Source organism: Oncorhynchus masou, chromosome 30 (genome assembly GCF_036934945.1).
Source record: "Oncorhynchus masou masou isolate Uvic2021 chromosome 30, UVic_Omas_1.1, whole genome shotgun sequence".
Taxonomy (NCBI): domain Eukaryota; kingdom Metazoa; phylum Chordata; class Actinopteri; order Salmoniformes; family Salmonidae; genus Oncorhynchus; species Oncorhynchus masou.
Genome location: NC_088241.1, coordinates 10,459,250 through 10,476,494, shown reverse-complemented (window position 1 = coordinate 10,476,494; position 17,245 = coordinate 10,459,250). Strand labels below are relative to the sequence as shown.

At 47.4% G+C, this 17,245-nt stretch overlaps 1 protein-coding gene across 1 annotated transcript in view; it reads right to left on the bottom strand.

Annotated features, from left to right (window-relative positions):
- The window catches only part of LOC135522047 (rho GTPase-activating protein 33-like), a 48,545-nt gene that overhangs the window by 21,213 nt on the left and 10,087 nt on the right, over positions 1-17,245 (bottom strand). The window contains 2 exon segments of the mRNA XM_064947953.1: positions 8,002-8,086; positions 9,467-9,558. Of these exon segments, the coding sequence (XP_064804025.1) occupies positions 8,002-8,086; positions 9,467-9,558 (177 nt within the window).

The window sequence follows — 17,245 nt, the reverse complement described above, 5'->3', positions numbered from 1 at the left end:
TTATACCTACACACACGATCAGGATACTGCAAAGCACCCTCATACCTACACACACGATCAGGATACTACAAAGCACTCCCTCATACCTACACACACGATCAGGATACTACAAAGCACCCTCTTATACCTACAAAGCACCCTCTTATACCTACACACATGATCAGGATACTGCAAAGCACCCTCTTATACCTACACACACGATCAGGATACTGCAAAGCACCCTCTTATACCTACACACACGATCAGGATACTGCAAAGCACCCTCTTATACCTACACACACGATCAGGATACTGCAAAGCACCCTCTTATACCTACACACACGATCAGGATACTGCAAAGCACCCTCTTACCTACCTACACACACGATCAGGATACTGCAAAGCACCCTCATACCTACACACATCAGGATACTGCAAAGCACCTCTTATACCTACACACACGATCAGGATACTGCAAAGCACCCTCTTATACCTACACACACGATCAGGATACTGCAAAGCACCCTCTTATACCTACACACACGATCAGGATACTGCAAAGCACCCTCTTATACCTACACACACGATCAGGATACTGCAAAGCACCCTCTTATACCTACACACACGATCAGGATACTGCAAAGCACCCTCTTATACCTACACACACGATCAGGATACTGCAAAGCACCCTCTTATACCTACACACACGATCAGGATACTGCAAAGCGATCAGGATACTGCAAAGGATCAGGATACTGCAAAGCACCCTCTTATACCTACACACACGATCAGGATACTGCAAAGCACCCTCTTATACCTACACACACGATCAGGATACTGCAAAGCACCCTCTTATACCTACACACACGATCAGGATACTGCAAAAAGCACCCTCTTATACCTACACACACGATCAGGATACTGCAAAGCACCCTCGAGCACCCTCTTATTATGCAAAGCACCCTCTTATACCTACACACACGATCAGGATACTGCAAAGCACCCTCTTAAGCACCCGATCAGGATACTGCAAAGCACCCTCTACCTACACACACGATCAGGATACTGCAAAGCACCCTCTTATACCTACACACACGATCAGGATACTGCAAAGCACCCTCTTATACCTACACACACGATCAGGATACTGCAAAGCACTTATACCTACACACACGATCAGGATACTGCAAAGCACCCTCTTATACCTACACACACGATCAGGATACTGCAAAGCACCCTCTTATACCTACACACACGATCAGGATACTGCAAAGCACCCTCTTATACCTACACACACGATCAGGATATACCTATACACACACGATCAGGATACTGCAAAGCACCCTCTTATACCTACACACACGATCAGGATACTGCAAAGCACGATCAGGATACTGCAAAGCACCCTTATACCTACACACACGATCAGGATACTGCAAAGCACCCTCTTATACCTACACACACGATCAGGATACTACACACACGATCAGGATACTGCAAAGCACCCTCTTATACCTACACACACGATCAGGATACTGCAAAGCACCCTCTTATACCTACACACGATCAGGATACACACACCCTCTTATACCTACACACACGATCAGGATACTGCAAAGCACCCTCTTATACCTACACACGATCAGGATACTGCAAAGCACCCTCTTATACCTACACACACGATCAGGATACTGCAAAGCACCCTCTTATACCTACACACACGATCAGGATACTGCAAAGCACCCTCTTATACCTACACACACGATCAGCACTATCAGGATACTGCAAAGCACCCTCTTATACCTACACACACGATCAGGATACTGCAAAGCACCCTCTTTATACCTATCAGGATACTGCAAACACTTATACCTCACGATCAGGATACTGCAAAGCACCCTCTTATACCTACACACACGATCAGGATACTGCAAAGCACCCTCTTATACCTACACACACGATCAGGATACTGCAAAGCACCCTCTTATACCTACACACACGATCAGGATACTGCAAAGCACCCTCTTATACCTACACACACGATCAGGATACTTATACCTGATCAGGAACTGCAAAGCACCCTCTTATACCTACACACACGATCAGGATACTGCAAAGCACCCTCTTATACCTACACACGATCAGGATACTGCAAAGCACCCTCTTATACCTACACACACGATCAGGATACTGCAAAGCACCCTCTTATACCTACACACACGATCAGGATACTGCAAAGCACCCTCTTATACCTACACACACGATCAGGATACTGCAAAGCACCCTCTTATACCTACACACACGATCAGGATACTGCAAAGCACCCTCATACCTACACACACGATCAGGATACTGCAAAGCACCCTCTTATACCTACACACGATCAGGATACTGCAAAGCACCCTCTTATACCTACACACACGATCAGGATACTCTTATACCTACACACACGATCAGGATACTGCAAAGCACCCTCTTATACCTACACACACGATCAGGATACTGCAAAGCACCCTTATACCTACACGATCAGGATACTGCAAAGCACCCTCATACCTACACACACGATCAGGATACTGCAAAGCACCCTCTTATACCTACACACACGATCAGGATACTGCAAAGCACCCTCTTATACCTACACACACGATCAGGATACTGCAAAGCACCCTCTTATACCTACACACGACGATCAGGATACTGCAAAGCACCCTCTTATACCTACACACGATCAGGATACTGCAAAGCACCCTCTTATACCTACACACACGATCAGGATACTGCAAAGCACCCTCTTATACCTACACACACGATCAGGATACTGCAAAGCACCCTCTTATACCTACACACACGATCAGGATACTGCAAAGCACCCTCTTATACCTACACACACGATCAGGATACTGCAAAGCACCTTATACCTACACACACGATCAGGATACTGCAAAGCACCCTCTTATACCTACACACACGATCAGGATACTGCAAAGCACCCTCTTATACCTACACACACGATCAGGATACTGCAAAGCACCCTCATACCTACACACATGATCAGGATACTACAAAGCACCCTCTTATACCTACACACACGATCAGGATACTGGCACCCTCATACCTACACACTCAGGATACTACAAAGCACCCTCTTATACCTACACACACGATCAGGATGCAAAGCACCCTCTTATACCTACACACACGATCAAAGCACCCTCTTATACCTACACACATGATCAGGATACTACAAAGCACCCTCTTATACCTACACACACGATCAGGATACTGCAAAGCACCCTCTTATACCTACACACACGATCAGGATACTGCAAAGCACCCTCTTATACCTACACACATGATCAGGATACTACAAAGCACCCTCTTATACCTACACACACGATCAGGATACTTTATATCCAGGGAAATGGCCATCCTTGCCTGGTACCTTTTACACAACCTTCCTCCTAGTCGCCCAGATTCTGCATCTTCTAATAAAGTAGCCAACTAAATCCGAGGAGATCTTTCAAAATGGCCGACAAACAGCCAACAAACAGTATTAAAGTTTAATGGACTTAACAATGCAGAGAAAGCTGTGAAAAGACAAGCCTGCTAAACTAGTGACAACAGAACCATGTGTCACTAATAGAAAGCCTCAGGTGGAGCCGTAGGACACCCATGGGGTTCTGGTGGCCCGGATTTACAAACAAGTGGGCTTCTACAAACAAGCACAAAAGGAAGACAGTTTTTTCGTGTCTATTCTCTTTGTTGGGGAAGAGGAGGAAGAAGTGAGGGCGGTGTGGAGGCTCCAGGTGGATTAAAATAGAAAATACTTTCATCTGAAATGAGACCGGCAGTGTTGTGGACTTCGGAGCGTTTGTGTGGACTTCACATCAAATCCACTATGACTAATGCAGAGAGAGATAGAGAGAGCAGCGGAAGGACAGAAAGAGATGTAGAGAGAGGGAGACTCAGTGGAGGGCGGTAGGAAGAGAGAGGGAGAGATAAAGAGAAAGGAACCAGAGAGACTTAAGAAAGCAAATGCAAGAAAGAGGAAGAAAAGGAGGCGCTTTGGTGTGTGTTTGTTTCTAACTCGGAGAGCAAGGACAATGAGATGAGAATGGCCACTTTCAGATCTCTTTTCTTCAGGGGCTTCAGACACTAATGAGCAGTGCTCCCTCAGCTCAACACACACACACTCCAGCACAGAGAACGAGAGCACTAACAGCTGTGCTGGGCGGGAAGAGACATGGAGGTAATAATGTCACTCACTACATCAGGTGTATGGTGTTCATCATCATGAATATGTTTAAAATGGCATTAAGTTACCTAATCCTTGTAATAGGATGACGTTACATTATCTATATCTAGAGAGGTATGAGTGAGAACGTCAGAGAAAAGAGAGAGTACTGCTGCTCTTCCACTACGATGCCCATGGACTGAAAATCAGAATGAGTTTGTTTGCGTGTGAGTGAGTGAGTGTGTGTAGGTCAGGTACAAAGAAAGAGAGCCAGCCTCAGCCCTGGAGATGTTGCTGCTCTCATCTCTCCACTGTGCCCACCCCCTTCCACCCATAGCCCTGATGTATTCTGACAGGAACACACACAGTACAGACATGCGGTACACACACCCACCCGCCCACAGTAACCCACAGTGAGACCTGTACTGTGAGGTCCTTAGTCGTGTGTCAGACCTGTTCACATGTGATCATTATGACAGCAACACTACAGGCATGAGGCTGGGGTTGTCGTCACGACAGTAACACTACAGGCATGAGGCTGGGGTTGTCGTCACGACAGCAACACTACAGGCATGAGGCTGGGGTTGTCGTCACTACAGTAACATTACAGCATGAGGCTGGGGTTGTCGTCACTACAGCAACACTACAGGCATGAGGCTGGGGTTGTCGTCACTACAGTAACATTACAGCATGAGGCTGGGGTTGTCATCACTACAGTAACATTACAACATGAGGCTGGGGTTGTCGTCACTACAGTAACATTACAGCATGAGGCTGGGGTTGTCATCACTACAGTAACATTACAACATGAGGCTGGGGTTGTCGTCACGACAGCAACACTACAGGCATGAGGCTGGGGTTGTCGTCACGACAGTAACATTACAGGCATGAGGCTGGGGTTGTTGCCACTACAGCAACACTATAGCATGAGGCTGGGGTTGTTGCCACTACAGTAACATTACAGCATGAGGCTGGGGTTGTCGTCACGACAGTAACATTACAACATGAGGCTGGGGTTGTCGTCACTACAGCAACACTACAGGCATGAGGCTGGGGTTGTCGTCACTACAGCAACACTACAGCATGAGGCTGGGGTTGTCGCCACTACAGTAACATTACAGCATGAGGCTGGGGTTGTTGCCACTACAGTAACATTACAGCATGAGGCTGGGGTTGTCGCCACTACAGTAACATTACAGCATGAGGCTGGGGTTGTCGTCACTACAGTAACATTACAGCATGAGGCTGGGGTTGTTGCCACTACAGTAACACTACAGGCATGAGGCTGGGGTTGTTGCCACTACAGTAACATTACAGCATGAGGCTGGGGTTGTCGCCACTACCATAACATTACAGCATGAGGCTGGGGTTGTCGTCACGACAGTAACATTACAGCATGAGGCTGGGGTTGTCGCCACTACAGTAATATTACAACATGAGGCTGGGGTTGTCGTCACGACAGCAACACTACAGGCATGAGGCTGGGGTTGTCGTCACGACAGTAACATTACAGCATGAGGCTGGGGTTGTCGTCACGACAGTAACATTACAGGCATGAGGCTGGGGTTGTTGCCACTACAGTAACATTACAGCATGAGGCTGGGGTTGTCATCACGACAGTAACATTACAGCATGAGGCTGGGGTTGTCGTCACGACAGTAACATTACAGCATGAGGCTGGGGTTGTTGCCACTACAGTAACATTACAGCATGAGGCTGGGGTTGTTGCCACGACAGTAACATTACAGCATGAGGCTGGGGTTGTCGTCACGACAGTAACATTACAGCATGAGGCTGGGGTTGTCGTCACTACAGTAACATTACAGCATGAGGCTGGGGTTGTCGTCACGACAGTAACATTACAGCATGAGGCTGGGGTTGTCGTCGCGACAGTAACATTACAGCATGAGGCTGGGCTGGTCGTCATGACAGTAACATTACAGCATGAGGCTGGGCTGGTCGTCATGACAGTAACATTACAGCATGAGGCTGGGGTTGTCGTCACGACAGTAACATTACAGCATAAGGCTGGGGTTGTCGTCACGACAGTAACACTACAGGCATGAGGCTGGGGTTGTCGTCACGACAGTAACATTACAGCATGAGGCTGGGGTTGTTGCCACTACAGTAACATTACAGCATGAGGCTGGGGTTGTCGCCACTACCGTAACATTACAGCATGAGGCTGGGGTTGTCGTCACGACAGTAACATTACAGCATGAGGCTGGGGTTTGTCGTCACGACAGTAACATTACAGCATGAGGCTGGGGTTGTCGCCACGACAGTAACATTACAGGCATGAGGCTGGGGTTGTTGCCACTACAGCAACATTACAGCATGAGGCTGGGGTTGTCGTCACGACAGTAACATTACAGCATGAGGCTGGGGTTGTCGTCATTACAGCATGAGGCTGGGGTTGTCGTCATGACAGTAACATTACAGCATAAGGCTGGGGTTGTTGCCACTACCGTAACATTACAGCATGAGGCTGGGGTTGTCGTCACGACAGTAACACTACAGGCATGAGGCTGGGGTTGTCGTCACGACAGTAACATTACAGCATGAGGCTGGGGTTGTCGTCACGACAGCAACACTACAGGCATGAGGCTGGGGTTGTCGTCACGACAGTAACATTACAGCATGAGGCTGGGGTTGTTGTCACGACAGTAACATTACAGCATGAGGCTGGGGTTGTTGCCACTACAGTAACATTACAGCATGAGGCTGGGGTTGTTGCCACTACAGTAACATTACAACATGAGGCTGGGGTTGTCATCACTACAGTAACATTACAGCATGAGGCTGGGGTTGTCGTCACTACAGTAACATTACAGCATGAGGCTGGGGTTGTCGTCACGACAGTAACATTACAGGCATGAGGCTGGGGTTGTTGCCACTACAGTAACATTACAGCATGAGGCTGGGGTTGTTGCCACTACAGTAACATTACAGCATGAGGCTGGGGTTGTCGTCACTACAGTAACATTACAGCATGAGGCTGGGGTTGTCGTCACGAAAGTAACATTACAACATGAGGCTGGGGTTGTCGCCACTACCGTAACATTACAGCATGAGGCTGGGGTTGTCGTCACGAAAGTAACATTACAACATGAGGCTGGGGTTGTCGTCACAACAGTAACATTACAGCATGAGGCTGGGGTTGTCGTCACGACAGTAACATTACAGCATGAGGCTGGGGTTGTCGTCACTACAGCAACATTACAACATGAGGCTGGGGTTGTCGTCACTACAGCAACATTACAGCATGAGGCTGGGGTTGTCGTCACGACAGTAACATTACAGCATGAGGCTGGGGTTGTCGTCACGACAGTAACATTACGGCATGAGGCTGGGGTTGTCGTCACTACAGCAACATTACAACATGAGGCTGGGGTTGTGCCACTACAGCAACATTACAGCATGAGGCTGGGGTTGTCGTCACTACAGCAACATTACAGCATGAGGCTGGGGTTGTCGTCACGAAAGTAACATTACAACATGAGGCTGGGGTTGTCGTCACGACAGTAACATTACAGCATGAGGCTGGGGTTGTCGCCACTACAGTAACATTACAACATGAGGCTGGGGTTGTCGTCACTACAGCAACATTACAACATGAGGCTGGGATTATAATGCAGGCCACTGGAACATCCATGAGCACCTATGACGTTAGTAATAGACATGGCTAAAACACACTTCATTTACAGTCAGCCGGACATTTTTGTAGTTTCCATTTCTAAAATGGGCATTTTAGCCCGCACGCACAGTCTTGTGTCAAAACCTACCTCGATGGAGCCAAACTCCACATTGTCATAGTGGAAGTGGGCACAGTCAACGAGCTTAGGGAAGTGACCTTTCACAACAGACAGCCTGAGATAGAAACACACACAGCAGTCAGATTAGATTAAATAACAGCATTATACAGTCACAGTGTGAGAGTCACAATACAGAGAATGTATTTGTCTTGAACAGCAGCAGACCAACACTGTTCTAACGTTAGTGCAGCAGTAGAAGCCCAGTCTACTGGGCTGTCTGTCTATGTTTGGGTGAATTAGTAGACCTACACTTAGGTTAGAAGAAGCTCCAGGACAAACAAAAAACTGTAACTATGGGACAAACTGCAGCCAGGACAAACAAAACTGTAGCTATGGGACAAACTGCAGCCAGGACAAACAAAACTGTAGCTATGGGACAAACTGTAGCCAGGACAAACTAAACTGTAGCTATGGGACAAACTGTAGCCAGGACAAACAAACCTGTAGCAATGGGACAAACTGTAGCCAGGACAAACAAAACTGTAGCTATGGGACAAACTGTAGCCAGGACAAACAAAACTGTAGCTATGAGACAAACTGTAGCTATGGGAGCTTGACAGTGACCGTGGTTCTCGTATGAACAGAAACCACCCTGAGCAGACTGCTTTGCATGTCCCTACTCCTAAATGCACACACTGACTGCGGCAGTTCCATGGCATGGTGATTTTTGCAGCTCAACGTTTATTGTCATGAATCTTGTCCTGCAGGCAGATATGAGTGATTTCTGCTAGATGGGCCAGCTGCAAAGTCAAAATTGGCTATATTGTAAAAATGTATGGGGAAAAAAAATTGTTTTTGGTCTTAAATTTAAGGTTAGGGTTAGACATTAGGTTTAGCGGTGTGGTTAAGGTTAGGTTTTATGCTAACCTGCGGTTAATTAGTGGCAATACGGTGACCAGGGCCAAACTTGATCAGTGACATCCCTCACTCCTCTAAGCTTCACATTACCATCAACCTCCCACTGTCAACTACCACATAACCTCACAGCAGCCAGGGGGAAATGAAACTGGGGACGTTCCTGTTTCACAGCACTGCGTGGGCCGTAAGGGGAGTTCCGAGGTTCTCTGTATGCGTTTAAACTTCTCTCTGTCCCGTGTCTCTACAGAAGTGGTTTAAGACCTGACAGGGATGTCCATACAAGGGCATTCATCACAGAGCACAGCTACAAAGTATAGCGGACCTGAAATAATACAATATATATATAATATACACCCTTCCTCTCAGTCTATGCTTGGCATCCCTTGTCTGGCACCAAAGTTCCATCGGTGCCTCAGGTTTTACATTTCACACCACTTCTGCGTCCTGTAACTACACTGCAGTCACATTTCCCTTGTGCAGGTCAGCAGTTTAAAATGATCTTTAACTGTTCCAATCCACCCTCAGTGAAACGATTAAGACCCGGAGGGCAGTGTGCCAGTCTTAGTGACAGTCTCACCTCTTGCTCATCTTCCCCTTCAAGTTGGCAGTGGTGCCCACGGAGCGGGTAGTGGGCTCCCCGGAAGTGTCCAGATTATCGGTGCTCCAAGCCTTTGGGAGGTAGATTTGGAAAGAGGAAAAAGACACATAGTTAGTAAAACACGACAGTCAACAGGCCATGTTACATGGTGTCTGTCTGTCTCCAGGGGTGGTGGTCAAAGGGAGATAGGGAGGACACGAATCTCAAGAAGACATCAGATATATCTAGATTGACTGTAGTAACTAAGTATGGTTTATAGGCTACACCATCTACAAAATCTGTATACAGCATGGCTCTTCCTTCTTGACTGTAATTTGACTCTGTCAAAGCAACTTCCTCAGCCCCACGATGCCACTCCTGACTACAGTACATAACATGCAGAAGATACTTACACAAACACAGCACAACTAACACCACTGCAGAGGACAGAGTAAACTGTAGTAGTGGTAGCTGTGTCTGATTCTACTTCACATTGTTTAGCATATATAAGCTGTTAGTTAGTAAATCCCTGTCCCCCTGAGCATATCCAGTCCTTCCCGTCAGGATCTGCATGATGATGCAGTCACAGTGTGAGAGCACAGCGGAGCTGAATGCGCATTGACTCAACAGCAGGTGGAAACACAGCTCTAACCATCACACGCTTCACACCTTCACAGGCCCTACGGCAAGCCAGACACACACCCCTCCTCTCCCTCTGGCTTTAGGTCTACCTTCACTCATCTCTAAACCAGCATACAGCCATGTAATCGTCATCATCACAAATGAACGAAAGACAAATATGTCCCTCTTTTCATTCTTACCTCTCTCCCGCAATGTCAATATTCACCTCCTTTCCATATTATCCAGCTGATGAATGCAAACCAACACACCCACACAAACAGGTAGCAGCACAGATGAGCTGTCAACCACCAGAGGGAATGAACATCAATCACTCACTGTGTGCGCGTACACACACACACACACACACACACACACACACACACACACACACACACACACACACACACACACACACACACACAGCTTTGGTAGAGGCTAACTGAGGTCATTTGTCTGTTGTCAGGAAAATATGTCCCAAATAGACTAAGGGTTGTAATATACACTGGGTTGTCACCTCCATGAGATGAATTGGTGACAACCATCTCCATTCACAAGAAAGACGGTGAGAAATGGTTTTGCCCAGATGGGGGGAGGATGGGATGGGAATTTGGCTAAAAGTATGTGGATGAGTGATTCCCGATTCTCCTTAAAATACTCAATGGGATCAAATATCAAAACCCCACCTGAACAAGTGTGGGAGAATCTACTGCTTTCTCAGAGAGTTGGCCTGTCTTACAATGTCTCACTCTCACATGCCAACAGCAGTGACAATAAAAGGCTGGATACAGTTTGGAAGGGTGCAAGCCAGGTTGAAGATCAGATTCTCCACCACTTGGCCTGTCATGGGCTCCTGAAACACCTTTAAAGGATACAGCAATGAAAAGACCTGAGCTTTTAAAACCTTCCCAGTTGTGAATCAGTTGTGATTGGGGACAGCGCATCTGTTCACAGGTTATTCCTCAGCAGAGCTGGATAGAGTACTGCAGATCCAGGGAAAAACATTACTCCTCAGAGTATTGGCCTAGGATCCGTACTATTACTCCTGGGACTGACCTTACCCACACAAACTGGTCCTGGTCAATCGCTTAGGGACAACTGACACCCTCACCGTTCCTGGGTGAGTGAGTGGGAGAGTGGACGAGCGAGCAGCTGGCATAGGCTTGCTGTGGTAAATTGACTGTTAACAGTACGCCTGGACAGCCCTGCCTCCACCTGGTATGTGTGTGTGTGTGTGTGTGTGTGTGTGTGTACACGCTCAGTGGGGCCCTTAGAGGCTGAAAGCACTGGGGCTAAACTGGACACAGCTAGGCTTCATCAGAATACATCAGAGCTGCATCACTCCAGCATTGAGTGTATCACACACCAAGATGTGTCTTTTCAGCCCTCAGTACAGCCGGCCCCTTAGAGGGACTGAGTCGAGGCTGACAACGTGGCAACAGCAGAGAAACTCAACGAGCTGAGAGTCCATCATTACAAAGCAGGGGATGAGGTATTTATAGACAAGAACCCTGGCCTGTATCCAGTCTGCACTGACTGTCTGCAACATGCATTCATTCCATCTCCAACATTGTAAAACCTTAGTTCACCACCCGACTGGTACATTATATGGATGCTAAAGGTTATTAGCGGACCACGTAGAGGACCACGTCATGTCGTTGCTCTTCTAGCAACTCACACCCCTCTTCACTCTACACCAGGCTAGAGTTTCACGGGCAGCCAGTATGGAACAACAGTTACCTGAAACTGGATCTGCCATGGAAGCCACCGCTCCCAAACAACAGTTAGCTCGACGGTTAGAGACACAGGCAGGCGGTCAGAACAGGGCAGTATCCACACACAACAGTCAGGGACAATACCAGCCGTTAATCCTAAGAGACTAGGCTCTAGTAGGTATTGTTGTACAGCAACAACGCAGACAGGTCTTCTTGGGACCAAAACCAAAGACATGAGAAACCTAATGGTATTCAGGCAGGGTAATAACCCCTGCAGTCACTCACACCCTCATTGATTCCACAGCATCCCTCTTTCTCTCCACTTCTCCTGTTCTCTACCTTCCGCATCCTCCTCTTCTTGAACATATTGAGGGACCCTTCCCAACGGGGGAAGCGGGGGTTCTTTTTAGATGATGGTGTAGTCTATCGCCAGTGCTATGCATCTCCTCTATCTATCCGTCTGTCACCATCGGTCTCCCATGGTTACTTCCGCCCAGCCATCACCCCTGTCCCCTCTCAGTGCATTCTGCTCAGAAGGACAGGTAAGTGGACCTAGCGGTTATGTCTGCGCGCGTGTGCACAGACACATACTTGAATGTTGAACATTTCACAGTGTGAACACACACACACACACACAGCGATCTGAACCCTGGGCAATTGCCAGAGCTCAGGCTTCTCAGCTGTTCTGTGAGAGGGGCAGGAGACGGACTGACGGGCGGTTGGTCGCTTTATATAAACGCTTGGTTACCTTCCTAATCTATCCAGCAACAACTGGCAGTTATTCAGGGCAACACAACCTCCACATCATAGCAAAACATCATAAGGGGGCTATAAAAAGGTGTCACGTTTAATGCTTTGACGAGGCCAAGAGGAGGGAGTCTTGGTGGTACAGAGAAGAACTGTATAGTAGGCTGACCTAGAAACCGTGTTCTGTTGAGTCTAGAAGATCCAGCATGCTATATAAACCCCCTCTCAGTTTAGACATCTTTAAATGATAAGCCCTGGTTCTCTCAGTAAGGACGCTGTCATCAGATCTCACCCACATAGTTTGAATGTTTGTGCCCTGATCCAACAACAGTCCATGTAATGCATGCCTGGTATTCCAGCCTCTCTTTAGGGACCGGGAAAAATGGAATTCAAAGCCTGTTTGGGAAGAGCGGCTGCAGTTGTTCAGCACCAGCTCTACCCAGCATCTACCCAGTACCAAGCAGTGTTGGGGAGTAGTGAACTACATGTAGTTCAACAAGTAACTTAACTACATTTTGAAGTTGGTGGTAGTTGAACTAAATTCCAATCTTGGTAGTGTTTTAGTACTTAGTTAATTACTTTCTTTGCCATGTAGCGTTGTAGCTAACTACTGGAACTACACACTACTGTTCTCGCAAATAGAAAAGATGATATGGCTGAAGTAAACAAGAATTCCCTTTCAGCCCTTCCCCGAATTCTCATTTGAAACACCGTTTTTGTGTTTAATATACACATTCTGTTATCTTACTGCAGAGTGATCTGTTTTAACAATTTGTAGTATATGACATTTCAGATTTAGATAGAAAGTATCTAGAAGTAGTTTGGCTCTAGTGAACTAGTTTTTCAAATGAACTTGGTGTAGTTTAACTTCTTCCAGTGTGAAGTAATTGGTAGCTTGGTAATCAATATTAACAGAGGAGCTTCCCCAACACTGGTACAATGTCATCCATTGCTGGGTAGTGTTAGGTCCATAACAATGTGCCATAATGAACATTGCTACAGAACAGTGGGAAAACAGTGCCACAGAGAGACATGTTCCCCATGGAGACATTCAGGGAAATAAGACAAAACAAGCATGCATAGAATATCTACCAGAATAGCAGATCACTCACACCACACTGGGTAAAGCCACACACACAGACATTATCGTGCTGATGACAGAGGTTGACAATACTTGTAATAATTGTTGACCGCATGCACATGTACATTTACACACACACATGCAGACAGACCACCAGACCACATATAGACAGGCACAATACGTACCCACGGACATAAAGAGGTGCATACAGACAGTTTGGGTAGATGGAGACTTACCAGACATGACTGTCCAGCTCATAGCGCGTATAAACATGGTGCATTTCCCAACCCACTGGGGTCACGACACTTCACACAGAAAAAGAAAACGAAGGAAGCACATTTAATTTCCGTCCCTTCATACAAGAGGCTTATTGTGTGTAGACAAGAGACAATACACTCTAGACTGCTTCCTTGAGGGATTTGATTAAGTTCACAGTTGATTCAGGAGAGAAAGTCAGACTTTTGTTTAGCCTAATTGTTTGAGGGTAAATTTTTTAGTATTTTTTTAACATTGAGGATTTAATCCACAATGTTATTAAGCTTTGCTGTAACACCAAGTGGCCTGTGTTGAGAGCTGGAGCGAGAGGACTTGGCTGACTGTTCACGCTCCATCATAAAGAGCCAAATCCTAACCAACCAGCCCTTAATCTAATGTAACAAGGCCATGCATCAACACCACTGCTCCATACAGAACCATCCCTATAATAGTGCCATTTAACACATAACCCACAGAGAGAAACGTATCTCAAATGCCTATGCTGGTTTTGAATAATCCTCTTTGTTGACAACAACCCTTGTTATTATTTCGATAAGTCAGTTGCATACCATTTCTAACAGTCTAACCTGTCAGGTTGTGAGCACGGACAGCATCATTGTGCTTGGGCTTCCCAGTATTACAGCAGAGTGAAGTGTTGTCATACTCTCTGTCTGTCTGAGGGGAGTTGACTCATCTAGTTAGTTGGAGGTGGGAGAGGACCTGACAGACATGGGTCACACACAGGGGTCAACACACTAAGGAAATGGGTTAAATGTGACTGTTTTTTTCTTCTTTAGTAGGCCTAAGTCGTGTGTGTATAAAAGATTTGGTGTGGCTATGCTGTGTGTGTGGGGGGGGTTAGGCTGAGTGAATGTAGGGAGTTCGGCTAGGCTTACTCTACCCTATGAATCACACATGAGTGAGGCTGTTCCATGAACCTTACTAAGTCTCAGGCATTGAATGCGTTTAAAATGTTGACTAGAGTCAGTGGGCAGCAAGTTGGTCTGTGCAGTCAGACGTTGGTGTTTGTGATGTGGGAGTGAGGCTCCGTGCTTTGTAGTCAGCCAGGGCCTTACCAACAGTTGCCGAGATCTTCCATCATGTGGGCAGCATCGCTATGGTAACGCAGCGTGTTTTTGCATGTCAGGCCGTGAGAGGGAGATTGTGTGCTTGCTCGTGCTTATAAAGGACTGCATGGATAAGATTTGGGTGGACAGGATGTCAGAGTAGGATAAGAGAGTGTGTGGATGTGCATACTAGAGTGTGTTTGCGTGTGTCTCTCTCACAGGGAAAGAAAAAGAATGGTGAGAGCCCGATTAAACTACTTATATCTTTGTGCGATTGAGAGGATTTAAGCAGGATCAAATGTGCTAGACTCTGTGTGGGGTGAACTGGACGGTGTGTGTGCAGGAATGAGTGAGCACCATGAGTGTATGTTCCTCTCATTCCTCTACTAACTCTGGACTTGACACAGAAGTTGGTGTAGCGACAGTGGCCAGCAACTCTCTCATGCCTGTAGGTGTATTGAGTGAAGTGGGTCTCACACACACACACAGATTGAACACACATATGCACCATATACTTATGGGGACTAAAAAACAACAAGCTCAAAACCACTCTGCATAAATGAATCCTGACAAATCTCTCATAACTAAATCCCTGGCTGGCTATTATTACGATGATTGTTTTGTCTCTGCCTCTCTGCTCTCTGAGGCTCAGCAGGTGTCCTGGATCTTGACCCCAAAAGAAGACAATAGGATAGAGGGTCAGTCGAGCAGAAGGAGAGCCATTTGTTATTGTCGCCTTTCTCCCACAGTCAGTAAACCCCCCCACTCCAAGCATCACTGTCTTCACAGTCAAGGAGCCTTGGGTCTGTCCTCTTCAGGTCACAGCACAATGCTGGCTTGGGCTGGCTTGGGTTGGTTGGCTGGGTCTGGCTTGGGCTGGCTTGGGTTGGTTGGCTGGGTCTGCCTTGGGCTGGCTTGGGTTGGTTGGCTGGGTCTGGCTTGGGCTGGCTTGGGTTGGTTGGCTGGGTCTGGCTTGGGTCCGGCTTGGGTTGGTTGGGTGGGTCTGGCTTGGCTTGGTTTGGGTCTGGCTTGGGTTGAATGGGATGATGATAATGGGAAAACCCAGAAGAGGAAGCCTGGCCGCATGTGCCATCAAACATAGATAAGAGGAAGACTTTACTTCTTCTGTCTTCTGAGTGACAACCTTGCCAACAGAGAATACTACAGCCCAAAAGGTGAATGTCTGTTTGCGTAACCCAGCTGCTCCAACAGTTTTGCTCGTTGTCTAGAACTCCCCCTGCTACTTCCCCATGCCCTGCTTCGCTCACTCCTCCATTTCACTCACTTTCTGTATGAAAGAGGACAATGAGTATCCCCCACTTTTCCACCCTTCTTTCCTTCCTTCTCCAGGGGGAAGAAAAGATTCAAAGAGTGTCCTTTCATGCTCACTCACTCCTCCTCTCTTTCGTAGCAACCCAGTGTAATAGAAGTCTCAGCCCCTCTTTCTCTGAGGACTGAATAAGTGAGTAATGTTGGGAGACGGGTCTTGAGAGAATTAGGGGGAGGCGGGGTGAGGAGGATGGGCATCACAAATCTGCTCTTTTCGTTATTGTCATCATCTGCAAGTGGTCGCGGCTGGGCTAATGTGACGTGAATGGGTCAGTGTGGGCCAAGTACAGTGGTGGCTACAAGTGGCGATCTGTCACGCCGGACACACTGCACACGTGGGGGGAGGGGTTGACGGAGACAGACAGGGACTGTTGTTCAAATCCAGGGGCTACTACGGTGACAGGAGCTTGGGGACTGGACATGGTGGAGAAGCTTCAGCCTGGATCCAGACACAAGAGGCCAGGGGTCAAGTCATTCAGCAGGTTGACAGCCCAATGGCACATCTAAATACACTCAGTGAGGTATAGCTAGATAGTCACTGCACATGATTACTTTTCATGGTTCACGCAACATTAGGCCCCTTGGTTATTGATGTAGTATGCCATCACTAGCACTGTAGTGGTGTACGAGAGGGGCGCTTCCCCGGTCTCTCAGCCTCAATACAACTGTACTGGGAGTGTGTTTCTAATGCATGAGCTCCGTTTGCCTGCCTGCCTGCCTGCCTGCCTGCCCCCCCCCCCCGACCTTTCATAGAACAAAACAGTCTTTGGCCTTCCCATGGGAAGTAGACGTGGGAAGCCATAGGGAAGGCTAGCTGAGATGGAAGGCTGGGGAGGGTCAGGGTAGTGTAAGAAAGGAGCAAGGTGGACTCTATCATTGACATTCCAGAAGAGGGTCCCTGGGAAACAGACAGTCCTCTTACAGTCCTCCTGTCACCCCCCACGTTACCCAAAAAGAGGCTCTCTGG